This window comes from Xiphophorus maculatus, chromosome 6 (genome assembly GCF_002775205.1).
Source record: "Xiphophorus maculatus strain JP 163 A chromosome 6, X_maculatus-5.0-male, whole genome shotgun sequence".
Classification (NCBI taxonomy): Eukaryota; Metazoa; Chordata; class Actinopteri; order Cyprinodontiformes; family Poeciliidae; genus Xiphophorus; species Xiphophorus maculatus.
Window position 1 is genome coordinate 22,336,564 of NC_036448.1, and position 18,697 is coordinate 22,355,260.

Consider the following 18,697-nt stretch of genomic DNA (forward strand, 5'->3'; position numbering starts at 1 on the left):
GTGGATTCATCAAACATCTTTTTCATTCTAATGTCATGCCACTCAGTGATACATTGGTAAATAATAACTTTTTAATAACAATACATTTATAACAGAATTTCACAAGTGTTAGTACATTGTCTATCACTCTTTTTCTGTGCTGAAATATCGGTGTAGTGCATGGACTGTAGCACATTTTTCCTCTTTTACAAGCAAACAAACTAAGGTGGCCAGAGCCCATTACGGTATAAATCACAAGAAGAGGAAAGAAATCCATAAAATACAACACTAGACATTTGATCATACGGAAAAGGGACATTGAAGTAAAAAATGATGAAGATGGCTGCTGATAAAGAGTCCCTAAATGGACATTGAAGGAAAAACTAAAAACTAAACTTTGTCGTACGCACCACATACCATTTGGTATGCACCACATAGCATCTTCCACCAGATACCAGATAGTAGCTCATGTACAAGAGATGCACAAATAATATGTGGTGTGCATAAGTTCATTTATATTTTTTAACACAATGTCCCTTTACGAACTCTTTTTCAATCTGCCGTTTACAGGAAGACTTAATATCAATAAGTCGGGACAACAGCCCAACTTATTGATATGAACTTTAAAGAGTTTTAAAGTATAAAATCAATTCTACAATGGACTGAAAATCAATGTAAAGAGGAAAAAGTACGGGTGATGTCTTTACGACTGAAAGTGTTGGTTGAAAGACAAGCAGCCGTGTTGTGGGACACAAACTTAGAGCCTTTACAATAATCTAAATACACAAATAAAACCAGGAATGGGTGTCTACTGACAACATTGTCTCAAAATGACCAAATTCTTTTACAGTTGGAGACAGCTGGTACCCCAGATCATTTATTAGACCACAACCAAAATTCTTTTAAACAAATATGATTATTGTTCTTGTGGCAACACTGTAGCCTGGCTACAGCCCACTCATTTTCATCCTAACAAGGCGATGATTTTTCCGGACAAGCTCTCGACAATGACACATTTTTTTACCTGTGATACTTTGCAGTCGCGCCGCTTTATAACCACCCCCTCAAAAAGACAGTCAAAGCAACAAATACATCATCATGAGTTGCCCTGTGGTGCTGGGTATTAATTATCCTGTGTTCTCCACTCATTTGCACATGTACTGTAAATGTCACCAGAGAGATAAATAGGGAGACAAAAACTCCAGCTTGTTGTCTGTGTGCAGCAGAATGTCAGAAGGAGCTCGCAACAGATGATATATTGGTTTTGGCTTGTTGTGGATTATAGGTCAAAGGACATTTCCACAAGCAATAAAATTAGCATGTCGTCTCTGTTTATATCCTTACAAACAGCATGCCAGAGCACATTTTCATGTTCACCGTTTAGATTAATCTCTGGCAAGTTTCAGAGTAATAAAGGGTACATCTGTTAACAACAACAACCTAGTGTAATCGGAAGCAATACCCTATAATTTTGTCCAAAGTCGTCTGCCAAGTCGGAAAACTACCAACTCTGATCTAAAAGCCATCTTTATATTTCATGTTTTTACTCAGGATGAACTCCTTCCAGCCACCTACTGTTCTGACATTACATTTTTGTAGATTTATGAGTGGATTCAAAAGCACTTTGGGGCAAAAAAGAAAAAAAAAAAACGTCTCTCACGTTCTCTGTGTGGCCTTTAAGGTGCGAGGAATAAAGGGGGTATTTGTATTAATCGATCACACGCCAAGCCTGGTTGAAGCCTGGCCCTAATGGTTGCTTGCTGTCATTTTGCAAGCAGCTTATAAAAAGGATTAGAGTGGCTCTGTGGAGTGGGAGTGCGTGAACAGCAAAGTTCTGTGGCCGGCAAGGAAAATAAATCAATTTATGCTTGATGGCGGTACGGCTGGGGAACATAATGTCTAACGATGATGGAGTTTGGACACTTCATACTTGTCATTGTGAAATTGGACTGCCGTGCTGCTAATGATGGTAATGTATGTTGTGCCTCGCCTACTACAGTAATCCTTCACTCTGTCTCACTTAAATGCATCTCATTGTCTGGCATATTGCATTATAAATACCGGCAGGAAAAAAAAGAAAAAGAGAAGAATTTAATTTATATATTCATTCATTTGAGCTCCGAGGTAATGAGAAAAACTGGATAACCATATAAATTCCTTCTTTTTTCTTCTTTTTTTTTTTTTTTGTTCACAGGCGATTGTAACTTTGAGAAGCCGCTGGCAGCGTGTGGATACAGCCAAGGCAGAGATGATGACCTTGACTGGGAGCAGGTCAATTCCAGGGAGAAGACTTCATCAGATCCATGGATGCCCTCAGGTGATGCTGGGCACATGATGAAAAGAAATCACGCTGAGTATAAGTAGCTCAAAAAGCTGCACATTTAACACGGTCTGCTTTATGTTTGATGCAGTTAGAAGCTGCTATGGACAAAAAAAAAAATTGGGTTTTGAGTTAGTGAAGAATCCCATTTTTGAACTCTGACTCATTCTTTTAACATGAACAAAGACCTTTTTTATTTTTAAAAAAGGAAACTCACTGGAAACATACAAAAATTCATATATTCTAGTTTAAATGTATTCAAATTCAACTTAACTTCAAGGCAGTTCAGTTAAGCCAGTCTGAAAAGCGAACACACAGATTTCCTATGTCAAGCTTTATACTTAAGAAGGAAAAACAATAAAAAATAGTCAGAGTTTTAATTCGTTTTAGAGGAATTAGTTGAATAACTTTTTACATGTTCTAAATGTTGGATGAAGCTTCAGTGCAGATTTAATGTCAGAAGAGTGTCCAACTAGGAATAAGAGGTGTGTTTTCCATAACAAATGCAAAATATGGAAAACACAATCACGTAAAAGATCGAGTCTTAGTGATGGCGATTAAAATAAGGAATATGATGTAAAAATAAAAAACATAGCACATGAGTTCAGGAGATATACTCCATGTACAACACTTAATCTCCCAAAGACACAACTAATTTGACAGCACATTTATATGACAAATTCTCTCGTTTTATTACATTTATCACACAATTGCTGCTTCAGTTTGCTGTTCTAGGTGTTCATAACAGACTTTCTCCTGATCAGCCCGTGACTCTGACTATAATTGGAATATACTGTGCAGCTACTTCCAATAGCTTTTAGTGTTGGAGACTAATGAATATTTATTACAGCTTTATTCAGATTTGTACGCAACACGGAGCCACTTCATCTTGCAAAAAAGACAATACTTCTAATTCACTTCCAACACTAGTCTAGTCTTTTTTCTATTTGTTTTCATTGTTGATGTATGTTCTGTTCCTAATACAGTGAGTCATTGAGACAGTCATATTAACTAACAACAATTGATATCAAAGCGCTCAGATCCATTTTAATTGAAGACGTCTATCTAGCAGTCATGCGCTGATATTCATTAGAATGCCTTCCCTGCTTTTTGCATCCGTCGCACGCGATTTGTCTCCTTAATGTTGCATTGATCGTTCTTCATTTGACTTGAAATGCAAAGATATCACCACCTCTGAACACTCCGCTCCCTAGGAATTAGACTAATGGAATGGCGTTTCTTCTTTTCGTGTTATAACAAAGGTAGCATTGCAAACTAATGGATATTGTTTTTCCTCTCCTATCTGACGCCTAATCTAACAAAGGCTGCATCCCAGACAGATTGCATTGGCCCCCCTAGTGACAAAGGGGGAATTAATTAGCAAGCCCTCACTAATTTTAAACAGCAGTGCCCAGACCTGTTTGTGCGTGCACATCAGGGTGATGTGTGTTAAACTGCCCCGGAGAAATTACTTTCCCCAGTAGGGGAAGTGTCTTTCTTTTTCCATCGCAATTGATTAATGGCAGGACACATGGAAGCCAGGCAAAGGTGACTATGAAATCTGGGAAAGCCTCGACCTACAAATTAACACCACGCGTGCGGTCTAAATTGAACAGATCTAATTAAAATCCCATGTCTGGTTGGTTAAGAAGTGTCCCTGATTGTGCTTCCCAATTGGACTACACTTCAGAGTGACACGTTTTCCACGTGTGCATCTTGAATTGTGCGTAATTAGCAGGTTGCAGCTCTTTCTCCATTTCAAAGTGTGAGCACTCAACCTGCTGTGTGAAACTGTAATCTCTCCTCTTTGACCAGACTGAAAGGGATGTGAAATGTAGTGTACTTGACAGGTAAAATTGTTTTACTGATGCTAGAGCAGGGGTTGATGGGTAAAAATGCATTTAGGTGAAAGCCACGCTGGTGGAAAAGCTATCTCACCTCTGATTGCTGTCTTACTCTCGACTCACACTTATGAATCTTCACAAAATGACCTTATCATACTCACACAAAGAGATTGTTATCCTACCTGGTGTGGCAGGATGGAAATGGAATTGATGTGGCAATCCTCAGAACAAAGAACAGAAGACATTACTACCTCAAGTACCTTTAAAATTGGCCATAGACTGTATCTGTCTAAATAGGGGTATTCTCAATGTCACTGTGAATGGGTGATTTAAGTGATGATTTAGGTCTTTCCTGTTCTGCTCTCCAAGCAAATAAAATTCTATAAGTGCTGTAATTCCCAGCTCTCACATAAGCGCTAGTTCCCTCCTCATTCTTGAATCACTGTGGACTTTGTTCAAATGTAGAATTTGTTTTGTCTTTTTTACATCGTTGTAAAAATTAAGTTGTAAGTCTAAAGTCAAGAAGTAAAGTGTAGAATTTAGATTCATGTATCAAATTTTAACGCACATTATGTGGGTCTGAATGTGAGGAAATTAAGCCACTTTTGTGAAAAGTCAAGTCCGGTTACTTCTACAGAATAGTTGTATCTGTTGTATTTTTTTTGTAGTTGTTTGGAATAGTGCATATGTATTCTGATGAAAAGGTCAAACTTAACTCATTTCCAATCATAAACAAAAAAACTTCCTCTTGTCACCAATGATCTTCTAATCAGGTCTTTGTGTTTGTTCTTCAATCTAGACTGAAGAAAACGTTTTGGTTGTATTTTCTGTATGCTGAGTCCAAAGACAACAGTTTTTGCTGATTCTGTCGATTGTTTTAAATCATATTTTGTGCTCTCTTCACGCAAAAGACATTTGCTACATACCTGAAGTCTGTATAAATGTCAGTGAATTTATTTGTAATGCAATCAAAGGTGCAAATATGCAGATATAAATTTGGCTTTTTGTGGAATGAGCCACAATCTACAAACGTCTGAATTGGCCCAAATGTGTCAAATTGTGTAAAAAAAAAAAAGAAATGAAAATATAAAGTCCAGAATGGAACAAACAGCCTTCTGGTCACATGAGTAGGACACAAACAACGCCTGGAACTCCTGGTTGTTTATGACGATGTGCTCACTGTCTAATTGCTACGTCTGGACGCAGGGTTGCCTTGTTTATCCCGCTACGCGGAGCTGATTGCATGCTTTGGCTCCTGTTTAGGATGGTTCAGCCCAGTTCTGAGGCTCCGCGTGTCTGCCTGGGTGCTTCCCAGAGTGTTGCTCTGTCAGGCCAACTGGAGAAACCCCCAGCAAGACTGCCACTGTCTGTTCCACCCTCAATAACTGCCAATAATCGCAAAGTTTTCTAAGGTGGAGACTAATCCAACCTTTAAAAAATGTCATTGGGATTTTTTTTGGTATTTCCGTCTTTTTTTTTTTCCTTCCTTCACAAGTTGTGCTCTGTGAGGTACACTAAGTGGTTTCTGCAAAATGCTTTTGCTAAAGTTTTGCAGATGTGATGAGAAAATAATCTTTTTTTTCACAGAGCCACAGCTGGTGCAGAGGATGTTTCCTCTCTGATCTCAGCATGGTATGCTGCCAGCATAGGCTGCTGCTCCCTGCAACTCCCCTGAGACCCATTCTGGGGAATAATAGCAAGAGAAGGAGAAAGAAGGTCCTCTAACTGAGATTAATTAGTGTTTTTTGTATTCTGCAAGGCACAATAGCTGATGCGGTCCCAGCTAAATGACTTATTGTGTTATTCTTAATGTTTGCTATAAATATGTTGCCGGAGAGAAATTGAATGTTTTTGTCGCACAGTTTGTACAGGCTCTTTGTTTTGGTAGAGTGTCCTTGGTCGATAGTGACACCTTGACAATGATAAAAGATTGGCAGAATGAGGTTCTTCATTGGGTAATGCTGATCTTTTCAGTTTTTTTCTTAATTATACCCTCATGATATAAACCCAGTTCACTCTTAAGTACAATACAGTGAAGACCACATTTTATTGGTACCCCTGGTAAAGTTACGCAGGAAGCACTAAAGTGACATACCCACACACCCAAAAATGCACAAATGTAATTTTTAATTTAAGAAATTAATTAAATTAGGATGAAAATGTGAAAAATCACTTCTTTCATACTGTTAGATATGATGCTGGATGTGTAATACTGTGGGTGTTCTTTCAAAAGTCTTGCTGGTACAGCATCACATACACGTTGGCATGCAAGTAATTTTTAGATAAAAAAATTTAATTGAAAAAGTATCATTAGATTTCAAGGAGAATAGCAACACATTCAGCTAATGAGATGAAACCATGCAAAATGATAAATCACTTGACCAAGATGAGGAGCTATTGTAGCAATGTTCTTTGGAAAAATAGATGCACTAGATTTATTGTTTTAGATAATTGAGGCTACTCAAATCACAAAAATAACCTATAACTAGTTTAAGATACATGAAGTTTGACTATATTACTGTCTTCATCTTTGATTGTTTGTTTATTCTAATGCCAAGAAAAAACATTGAAAATGCTACCTTTCTAAAATACAAAAGAACAGATTTGTATTTTAAGAACTTAATTGAATAATCAAACAGTTCACATTTCATCATCATTTTAGCTTTTGGAACTAAAAATGATGAAATACAATCCTCTCAGTTCATAAAAGATTTTAGAACATGACTTAGCCAGTTGCTCTATTCTCAGAGCCTGAGAATACAGAATTCAGCATCTTACCTGTCACTTTGTCACTGTTTATTTTTTATACCAAGTGCCCAAAGTGCAACAGGACCATCAATTTAAAATTAAACAAGGCTTGTTTATCAACCTAACAGGGCAACTTAAAAATGATGTCCTTTCTTTCTTCAAAAATCACCAGGGGCCCCGGATGTTGGCACATAGACTAACCCATGTGACCAATGCAGGTAGATATTGGTTAATGGAAAAATACCTCATTGCGTTATCTGGGATTCTAGTGCTGTTTATGGTGCTTAATGGGTTTTTCAACTGAACAACAAGAGGGTCAAACTATTAAAATATAAGAGGACATTATGTTGGACTGAAAGACAGCAGAAATTTAATCAGAATTTAAATCACCCCAGTTAAACATGGAGTGTTGTCACAATTTTATTTAAAAAAAAAAAACACACACTCACATTGTTTTTAGCCATTCACCGCTACATGTGGAAATGACTCCTAGTGTTTTGTGCACTGTTTTTAGGTTAAGGACATAGCCCCATTAAATGATTAAGGGACACAACAGAACAGCAAATTATGAAATCTAATCAATTTGTGCAATCATTCCTGGTGAAAGAAAGACTGCCATTTCCTGTGCTCCGTGTTTGTGGGGTTAAAATGTGTCCTTTGGCCCGAGCAAACAGGTTACCCATTATGATAAACAGGATTAAGATTGCACTTGTGCTTCTAGAATGGAGGACATATTAGCATACTTTATCTTTTCTTTATCCTAAGTGTTCACGGTATGAACAATTGTGTGACTCACCTGAAGATTCAGATTTTTTAATGACTTTGTACCACGTGAATGGGTTATTATCTGACCCATTTACTTCAGCGGCAGGCCAATAGAGCGTACTGCATATTAAGATGACATATTAAGCCATTTGGGATTGCAGTTGATTGGCATGCGACAACAAAGGATGCTGCCAGGGAACATAATAAGGGCTAGTTGTTCCACCTGACTAAAGTGACAGGGCTTAAACGTGTTCTGCATGATGGATGGTTCTGGGTGAAACTGTTTGACTCCGTGCTAAAGAGAACCTGCCAGGCTCTTCATACGGAGACCCAAACCTATCTACTTTTATTTTTATCGGGGCCTTTTCATGTTGCAGAGGACACGGAGAATATTCCGGGAAAACTTGAAAGAAGGCCACGGCTGCTCACATTAACAGCCTAACCCTCACAGCGAGAGCATTTTTGATTGGTGGCAGACAGTGAGAATGGCCCCGTCTTCATTGACATTTCCAAAGCGGCAGCCGTGCTTTTCGGCGGCAGTGACCTCTGTGAATTTTATTAGCAAATGAGACATGGAGGGTTTGGGTTTAAAGAGCGCCCCTTCGTTCTGATTCCTCCCCCCCACATAATGATTTTCACAGAGTTCAGGACCTGAATGGAGGAGAAGTAATGAGCGCTAGTCATTATTGCAAATTATATCCTCAGCTCAGACCATCACTCAACTCATAATTAATCCAGATACCTTCAAACTGTAGACTTTGATGATTGGGATTAGACAGGAGGTTATTTGTGAGACCAGAACTATTTCAGGCTTCATTATCTTTCAAGGAAAAACGTATAAAATCATTAATAAAGACTTTCTTGTGACGTTCACATCAGCTGTTTGTAACAAGAAACTTCTGAGGACTTTGCATCCAATAAAGTTATTTATCTCGGAGTAAATCATTACAAATGCAGCTGTGCTTTTATCTTACAGAGTGCTAATCTCACATAAATTGCTAAAGTATTGAAACATACAGTTTTTAGATAGTTGGTTAGATGAGTTGTCTAATTGTTTCGTATCATAAAGATCATTTTTGGATATAATACATTTATAGGACAAATAAAGAAGTACACTTCTGTTGTACATTGTGAGTTACTTGTCAGCACAAAGTAATTTATTTATTTATGTATTTATTTCAGTAAAACAGATGTCACAGTTTAAATGTAGGAATAAACAAGTGGCCAAAAAAAGGCACAAAAAGCAAAACATACAAATAAAATGATGCAGCGCAACAAAATTCAATATGAATTAATGCTATAGTTTCTTTTGACATTTTGTTTTTCTTTATAGTTATTTATTTCTTCCAAGCCACCACATGCTTTCAGCTACCGTTAAACAGGCCTGCACCAGATTAAGCTTAATTTAAGATTTAAACAAGTCTGAAGAGCTGTTCGTTAACCAGTTGTTAATAAGGGTTTGATCCTAACATTGTGCTGTAGAATTACACAGTTTAAGTAATTTTTTTTAGGAATTACCCATCCTCATCAGCTTATTTTCTCGCCAGCAGGAACTTTTTCTCCCATATGGACAGACACAAGCTGCGGCCAACTCATAGCTGCTCTGCCAGTTAAATAAGCCGTCAGGGCGCAGGATTAACCTGATGGAAGGCTTTCTTCAGAGTCCACATTCTGTCTCTACGGCTCACGATATTGTTAAACCACCAAGTCTGTTATTTTGGTTTCCCTGCCATCCAGCAGAACCTGAACATTTGGAAGTCTCAATGCTATTTTAGCAGACCTTGCTTGTTAGATTACACTGCACATTCATCTTCCAAAATTGCATCCATGTTTTGAACCTTTCAGAGAATTTTATTTAATTTTTTTACAAATTCGATGAAGCAGCTCTACTTAAGGTCGATGGTAATTAAAAAGAAAACTAATTCATGAGAAACTAATCGTAATGTTAGAGCTCCAAAAACGTGGCTACATTTCTATTTAGCTTCTACATTTATTTCCTCTAATCGTAACATTTTCACAGAATAAATGTTGGAGTATAGTAACTGTTCAACAATGATGTTTTCTCTATTTTACTGTGTTCCTTGTTAATAATGTCTGAAGTCACACATTTCTATTTTAGCAGCGTGGCCTTTGTTTCCCAAAGAACAGCTACAGCGAATGTATGCAGAATCAGCAGCGGGGACGCTTCATCTTCCGCTCATTCATTTTTCACACCGGTTTCCATGCTCCCCATATTCAGCCATCATTGTAATGGAAGGTGAAGGTGGCCTACATTGGAATAATAATAAATCTGTTCCTCTGAATACCTTAGACAATAGCCGAGCCATGGCCTTTAAGGAACAGTGAAGACGGGCTCGGAGTGTGCCGAGAGCTCTCTATTTTTAATTGGTCTCAAACTCTATCATTGTTAAAGGCGGAAGAGATAGAGAAAGAGGGACGGAGTGGGGGTGGGAGGGGAGAAAACACCCCTGTGCATCACTAGCACATTAGCACTCCACTAACAGTGTCATTATAATTTGCTCTTAGTCTTACTGGTTAATTAGCTTGTCATGGTGCAGCAGGTCCTGCCGAGTATGTGGTCATTAGGCTTGGAGAGAATAGAAGCTGAATGACAATCTATGTAACTCTATGATCTTCTGTGGTGTTACACAGTGGTAGAGGAAATATGATGCGGGACTTGACTGACACCTGAAGTACTGTTTTCTTTTACTGAAGACAAAAGTACGATAATAGATAGATTTGCCCTTTTTTAGTTTAGTTTTACTTGAACAAATTTCACATTTTTTAATACAAATTGCTGGCAGGGTGTACAACCACACTATCACATTGACTGTGGCAAGGAAGATTTTTGGTATAATGTCTTACATACGATTACAAATTAATGGATTATCCATTAGCAATTATTAAACAAATGTTGGCCACTTTCAAATTATAAATATTTTATATCCACTGTTTTATTGGCAAGAGAAAACACTCTGCTCCTGCTGGGTGATCTTACTCAACATCCTGGAGTAAGCTGTCCTCTAACTTGGGACACACACATTCCTGGTCTGCAACATGCCAAGAACTGTCCTAGTTCTCATTCAAGAGATGTGTCAACTCCGACAAGCCCACAAAATCTGGGACACAGTAATTCGAGGTAAATCTCATCCACTCCTGGTGACCCAGTCATATTTTATAGTGTTCATGGACAGAATCTACTGGTGCAGCTTGGAGCTGACCATGCAGCAACTGGAATGAGAACCGGTTTCTTAAAGTTCTGAATCAGGAAAAGGTAGATTGTTCCACTCGGCTTTGGGATTAGTCTCTGATTAAGGCAAACAGAGTTCAGTCTTCAGGTGTCTTGCTCAAAAGTGTTGGTAGGATGGAGTGAGAGAGAGACCAAATGGGGCGTTGTCTGTCATAATGCAGATGTTCCTCTGAACTGTGGAGAAGGAAGAGCTGAACCAAAAACCAAACCTTTGGATTTACCGATTCTTTCTCATTTCAACCCTCACCTATGGTCACAGGTATGGATTGTGACCAAAAGAACAAAATCCCAGTCACAGGTGTCTAAAATGAGTCACCCTCTTCTGCAGGATGACTGGACACATGCTCAGAGATGGGGTGAGACACTTCATCGTCTGCAGGGAGCTTGATGCAAAGCTCCACATTAAAATGATTCAGTTAAGGTTATTTGGGCATCTGATCAGGATACCTTTGAGGTCCCTCCCTTTAAAAGTTTTTCAAAACATGTCCCACTAGAAAGAAACTTTAGGAAGACCCAAAACACGTCGGAGAAACTGGATTTTCCATTTGGCCAAGGAATGCTGAGCAAGCTACCCGATCTATGGCAAGCAGAAGACAATGGAGGGATGGATGAATAGATTTCTAGACTATAATGGAAAAAAATACAAATCTGGCTTAAGGGATCTGCAGTTTGCATCTTAATTATGAACAAAAATGGCATATCTCCCAAGCATATGACTGTTGAATTACTTCTAAATAGCCAATTTTAATCTTTGAGGAAAGCAATAGAGCCATAATTTTTGTATATGCATCATGAGCTGCAACTGAAGAATTTATCTAGGGATTTCTAGTGCTGGTTTGAGTCATACCAGGGGTTGCTCATGCCTCAAAGGGAAAAACTAGAAGGATCTGGCTGCTTTTGCAAAAGACTGGATGTCAGTGAAGACACATGGAGTCTTCATAGAGCACTACCTGATTAAAGTTTAATCAAATGTGTTTCAGAGTTGACACGTTTGCTCCCTTTCTTCATGTTTTCTCTACTTCATGCTTTCCTCAGAAATAATTAACCTCAACATATGAATGCGTAAAACTGCAATTAAATAATAGATTACAAACGCTGTGGGAGAGTCCATAGTAGTTAATCATAACAAAGTGATCATACTGCGAAGAACTCTTTGCACAACATAGAGATACCAGACTCCTAAGTAGCTCATAAGATGATATTCTTTGAAACTCTGTCTTGGTTAAATAACATTCCTGCACAAACTATTGAAAGAGGTTATTTTCAAAGTCTTCTAATCTTAAAATAGTTGGTTTGTTTTCCTATCAGAGGCTACTCAGTGGCACAGTTGGTAGCACTGTTTGCTCTTTCAGCAATAAGATCCTGAATTTGAATCCCAGCCTGGGATCTTTCTGCATGGAGTTTGTATCTTCTCCCTGTGCATGCGTGGGTTATTTCTGGGTGCGCTTCTTCCTGCAGTCCAAAAACATTACTGTTGGGTTACTGTATCTCTCAAGAGTGAGTGTCTCACTGTTGCCCTGGGACGGACTGGTGATCTGTCCAGGGTGTACCCAACGTTTCGTCCAAGCTAGTGCATTCATCTTTCTTGAAATGTGTCTCAGAAATAGGACCCTAAAGTCATCCTAATTAAAAACTAAAAAACATCTGTTTTTGTATAGTAACAAGAGAAGCTTCAGACAGATGAAATTGACACAGAGGCTACCTGTACCAAACTCCAAAGTTCTTGAGCTTTGGAGTTTTTTGGAGCATGACAGTGATGGACATGTCCGTCCATCACTTTCCAGTTTGGAGTAACCACAAAATTAGATATATCAGACCACAACAGATCGCAAATAGAACAATAAGGGATTGTATTCTTGTTCCATATCTTATACGTATTAGGAAGTCACCAGGGAAAATCATTAATATACTCTCATATGCTTAAGATTTCATGCCTCCTCCTGGCAGGCCCGACAGGGCAAAGAACTTCAGAACCACACATTAGCATCTTCTTCACTCATCCTATCACACCTTCTAAATACCTGACCTTCATTGAGCTTGTGGATCTCAAACATTCTTGCAATGAATTTTTTCTCTTATTTTACATATTTAAATAATGAAGCATCTTGGTGCCTTTCTACCAATGACTACAATGATAGTTGAAAACAATATCATTGTTATTCCATTGGAAATCATTGTGAAATTTCTTGAAGCCTATAATTTTTAGATGTTGATTTTATGTAAGTAACTTAAAGTCCAAGTTTATATCATTCAGCTTCTAAATGTGTAGGACACATGGATCTGTTTATCTATCATCTATATCCACTTATCCTTTCAGGGTTTTCGGGGGTCTGGTGCTTATCTCCAGTAGTCGTTGGGTGAGAGACAACACAAAGAGGGCAACACAGAAAGACACTGGACAAACAACACACACCAGCACTTCATGAGATCTTAGAATAACCAATTAACCTAACAGTCATGTTTTTAGGCTTTGGAGAAAGCCAAATTACCTGGACAAGACCTATGGACAAAACATTCAAGCTGCAGCCTGGTTTGATTTCGGGTTGCTGGCCAGGAATCAAACCAACAACTTTTTTGCTGCAAGGCAACTGTTTAGCCCTTTTTTCTCACATCCTGTGCCAAATATTTGACATGTCATTGATCCATAAAATGCATGTTCTCATTACTGCCCTTCATAACATATCCACGTCCCTCATCAATTACCCCAAAACCTTAAAGGATCATTTAAAATAACAACTGCCTCTACCTTCCAAACAAAGGCGATTAGGCTAACTGTGACATCCCAACCGCTCCTCTGATGCCTCTTCTCTTGTTTCATCGTGTAAACATGACAGAATCCCCCTACTCATTATCCGAAGCTCCAGACAGATGAAATTGGTGAGCGTTACAAGAGAAGCGCAAGACAAGTGGGCAAGCTCGAGTCATTGATGGAACAAATAGGATTCTGTGAGATGCTGCCTGGTTGACACGCTCAGGCGACCAAGCCTGCTGCTTAACTTGACGTTATTCACCCGTTTTAATACAGGAATCTCAGTGAAATGCCACATGTTTACTGTAACAAGAGAGATTTGGCTCTTCCTTAAATGCAGCAGTGTACGCTTCCTGTTTACAGGTTGTTTGTATTACCTCTCTTTGCCCTTCAATTTGTAGCATTCTGCCAAAATGTATCTCAGCACCTAATGAGTCTGCTATGGCTGTGTTTCAAACACTGCTATGATTATTGCCATCTTAATATGAAGCCAAGCTAAATAAGATGATGACAAATAGAATGTGTTCGGCATTTCCTTGAAAGTTGGCCAATGTAATAATTCTCACTTGTGTTTTATTGGGGAGAGGGTAAAGAATTAGATTAACCTTTAATATTGGACCTAAGTGATAAAATCTAAATGGGGCTTTTCTTGGCAAATAGATTTTAGCTTATTGATTTTTCATCATTTCCCCTCTGCTCCGTCATTGAAGGAAAATGCACTTTTCAAAAACCACTATTTTCTAGGATTAGCCTCTGAGCTGTAGTGTATGTCTTTGTATTTTGATGAATGGCAATGACAATCAGGCTAGGTAATAGCATTTTCTCATCAAAGGTCACAAGCTGGATTTGTGAATGCCGAGGAAATCTCCTCAAGCAGCCATTTGTTACTCTCAGCATTCTGTATGGGATTTTTTCCCCTTTTATTTGGTTAATTTCAGAGCTGCATTATGGTGAGAAGACATGTTTTCATAATATGATATCATTGTTGAATATTGCAATAGCTATCAGTTGCAACTAAGGGACATTTATGGTTGTTTTTACTGCTCTCCCTTTTCAGTTGTGTTTGGGCGAGTAGCTCTTTGTAATTATCTTTTCCATGCCCAAATTTAAAAACCATTAAGTAAATTTTAAAAATGCATGCACAAAAAAATTGAGCCCACAGAAATCAAGCGTTGCCAAAGAGTGGTAGTGTTTTTTCTGGAAAGACAATCTCCTGGACCAATGCACATTACAATGTTAAAGTAAAATTGACTGTTTCTTTGGTGATTTATCCTAGGAGGTGGAAAAAGAAGGCAATACAACTGTTCTCTGACTGCAGTAGTGTGAACTTAACTAACCGGCATCCTATGGAGGGATTTAAAAGCTCTATTATTTGACCTACTTTGTGTGTAATTTACCACAGTAAATTCTGAAAGCATTTAGGGTAGACAACCTTTGCATTTCTCCCAGTCTTTAATTGAGAGACATGCAATGACTGTGTAAGTTTCACCTTTTTCCAAATGATCACTCTAACAATTTTGTTACACGTGTAGCTTCTCTATAGAAGCAGTAAATGTCCCATATACAACTCTAGAAAAAATTAAGAGACCACTTAAAATGATCAGTTTCTGGGGCGTGCTGTGGTGGCACAGGGGGTTAGCACGCCTCATGTTTGGAGGCCTTAGTCCTCAACGCGGATGTCGCGGGTTCGACTCCCGGTCCCGACGACCTTTGCCGCATGTCTTCCCCCCTCTCCTCACCCTCCTTCCTGTTTGCCTACTGTGGAAAAAATACAAGCCACTAGCGCTGCAAAAACTCTTCGGAGAAAAAAAACAAATTATCAGTTTCTCTGATTTTACTTTTTACAGGTACATGTTTGAGTAAAATGAACATTGTTCTTTTATTCTATGAACTACTGACATAGAATGGACTGTGGGAAGAAGGCAGACTACCCCAAGAAGATCCATGCATGCACAGGGAGAACATGCAAACTCCATGCAGAAAGACCGGGTCAGGTTTCAAACCCAGGACCTTCTTGCTGCAGGGCAACAGTGCTACCATCTGCAGCCCGTTTTGTAAACTTTGTATCATTAACTTTGTTTTTTGGTTTTATTTAGTGGGTGAGGAGAAATATAACCTCCTTCTTTGTGTTTTCACCCCCCACAGACCATGACCTTGCTTCCTGTGTATCTCTTAGTAGCAACAGTTCTCACTCCACTCTTTTTCAGTAGAAAAATATGGCCGTTTTCTGGCCATTTGGAGTCAACATATTCCCATGAGAAAGATCCTTTTTGTTTAGAAAACAAACTCATTATCAAGAGAGCTTTTCAGATGGTGTGGTCTCAGGAATTATGTAATAAACCCAAAAAAGTAGCACATATTCCAATTAGAAAGATCTATTTTGTTAAGAAAACAAACTCATAATAATTAAGAGAGATTTCCAGATGGTGTGGTCATAGGAACTATGTAATCAACCCTATATGGTATCACCTTATCGCTGAAAACCAACAGAAAAGGCGAAATGTGATTTATTTCTGTTTGACACTTTTGAGATTGTAGGTTCTCCAATTTTAACATATTTATGACCCGTTTCTTTCCATTTAAATTTTTTTTTCTCATCATCGTGAGCTTCCTATTGTTCTCCATTAACAGAATAGTGTCTTGGTTGGTAAAACATATACTGTGACATAAACATCCAACTTACCAAATGTGATATTGTCATGTACAAATGCATTTCCCTTAAAATATATTAACCTATCAAACATTTCTTTTAAAGTGGTCCTTTGTAATTCTTAATTTGCAAATGCTGATCCAGGTTGACTGTTGTGTTTATGGTTGCATTGAAAGACTGTTTTATTTTAAATATACATGACTATTTTTGCCACTTTACTGAAATCTGTTGAAACAACATGAGCCGACATTCCTTTTTTCTGTAACAGGGTCCACTTTTATGATGGTGAACACGTCAGGACGCTTCGCGGGACAGAAGGCTTTACTGCTGACCCCCCAACTGAAGGAGAACGACACACACTGCGTTATTTTCCATTACTACATAGGAGGAAGAGACAACAGCCACCCAGGCCACCTAAATGTCTATATCAAAGAAAACAACAGTCCCATGGGGATGCCTGTTTGGAACGTATCAGGACCAGCGTCTCGTTCCTGGGGGCAGGTGGAGCTGGCCATCAGCACCTACTGGCCCAACTTCTACCAGGTGGGTGCACATTAAGCTTTCTTTGGTATAACTGTTTGTGCCCCTCTGTTAATGACCAAAAAGAATCCACAAAAGTAATAAAAAAAATAAGAAAAATTACTGACAATTGGCTAATGGAAATCAAACATTGCTTTTGAGATGTGGTTCAACAGAATCGATTTAAAAAGCAAAACAACTGGAACAGGCCTGTAAGAAAATGATGGCACCTCTAGAAAATATTGAAAGTATTTTTACTGTAGAAACATGTTAATTAATTAGCATTACAGATGTTCTTCAAGCTTCTCTGACTAGCTGAAACATGCCTGTTTCATTAGTTTATTTTAAAATATGACTCGGTAGACTCCTAATTCAATAGCAACGTTTGATTATCATTGGTTAATTTAAAAAAATAATACTTTTTTGCAGTTTCAAGTAATTTCAGCCAGCATTGTGGGCTTTTCAGTCATTAGCTGAGGGGCACCAACAATTTTGTTCACGTGTAACATTTCTATAGAAGCAGTAGAAATCCTATATAGTTTATCTGAAGTAATTTAAAGCCTTTCACAATGTGGAACAAGACAGAATTATTATTTGAGAAGGTCTAAACAATTGCACAAAAGCCCATTCAAAGCACCTTGGATTATTGATTTCTGCAGCTGCCTCTGTATCCATGGCAATCTGTTCTCTTTCCCTTCAATCCAAGTCAGTTCCTTTTTTTTTTTCTTTCCAATTTTGAAAACTCATTTTCACTTACCAATGCACCTGACTGCTGGCTGGGGCAAGGTGATTTCACACTTGCCTGGCTATTAGTCTTCGTCTGGCTTGTTCCACGAGCCCACCAAATGTTAATTGATGCAGAGAGACCCCTTAACCTCCCAAAGGGAGCAGGTCCTTCAGTGTATTATTTCATTAAGGCCTTGCAGGGTCTGGACCACATTGGAGGCGATGCGAGTCCTGCTGCCTGCTCATCATAGCCGCTCTGATAACTTAGTTAACAAGGGATACCGCTGAGATTCTCGCTGCTGGATGCAGTGTGGAAGGTTTAATAAGAGCCACACAGACAAAATAAGAAAAAAAAGAGGTAGGTAGCAGCAGCAGTCAGTGCAAATTGCTGACAAGATGCTTACCATGTGTGTTAATATGTAAAGCCAGTCTGGTCAGATATTGTCAGGCCGGCTCAAGACAAGTAGTGTATAAAAGCTTTGCTTGTCTTACATTCACATAGACATCTGTGGCTAAATATAAAGGGTGTTTATCCTTAAATTTCAGTTGAACAAACACCTCTGATTAGCTTGACAAGTTTAGAATAGAATATACTATTCTATTCAGAATATGTTCTTTTTGAAAATCTATTGCTGTTTTAAACTCCTGCAGAGCATTTTCCCCTGACCTATTTGGTGCGTTTCTTGGTCTTCTCGATGCTGTTTGTTCAATAATGTTCTCTAACAAACCACTTCAAAGAACATTGAGATTAAATTACTCACAGATGAACTCAGGTTCCTAATTAAGTGGAATTCTGAATGCAATTGGTTGCACTGGATTTTATTTCAGGGCTATTAGAGGAAATGGGTTTAATTAAAATGCATGCCATTCTTGACCAATTGGTATTTGTAAATAAAATCTCAAGACCTTCTATCATCATCATTCCACTTCAGTTTCATCTTTGCCTATCACATGTATCAGTAATTGCATTAAAGGTTGTGATTGTACCATGACATGGGAAAAGGGAGTGATTATTTTTTTCAAGACAGTATAGGAATGAACACATCTCAAAAGAAATGGTCCACAGCATTATACCCAACATACCAACTGTGCATTGCTGGGTATTGGAAACATTTACAGCCTCTGCTGCCTTTCAAACTTCACGCCT

At 38.4% G+C, this 18,697-nt stretch overlaps 1 protein-coding gene across 11 annotated transcripts in view; it reads left to right on the forward strand.

The window, feature by feature from the left end:
• ptprm (protein tyrosine phosphatase, receptor type M) overlaps positions 1–18,697 on the forward strand; it is a 197,334-nt gene that overhangs the window by 43,447 nt on the left and 135,190 nt on the right. For all 11 annotated transcript variants that reach the window (XM_023335485.1, XM_023335484.1, XM_023335486.1 and 8 more), the window contains exons 2-3: positions 2,174–2,296; positions 16,574–16,848. In XM_023335485.1, the coding sequence (XP_023191253.1) occupies positions 2,174–2,296; positions 16,574–16,848 (398 nt within the window). The remainder of the gene's footprint in view (positions 1–2,173; positions 2,297–16,573; positions 16,849–18,697) is intronic.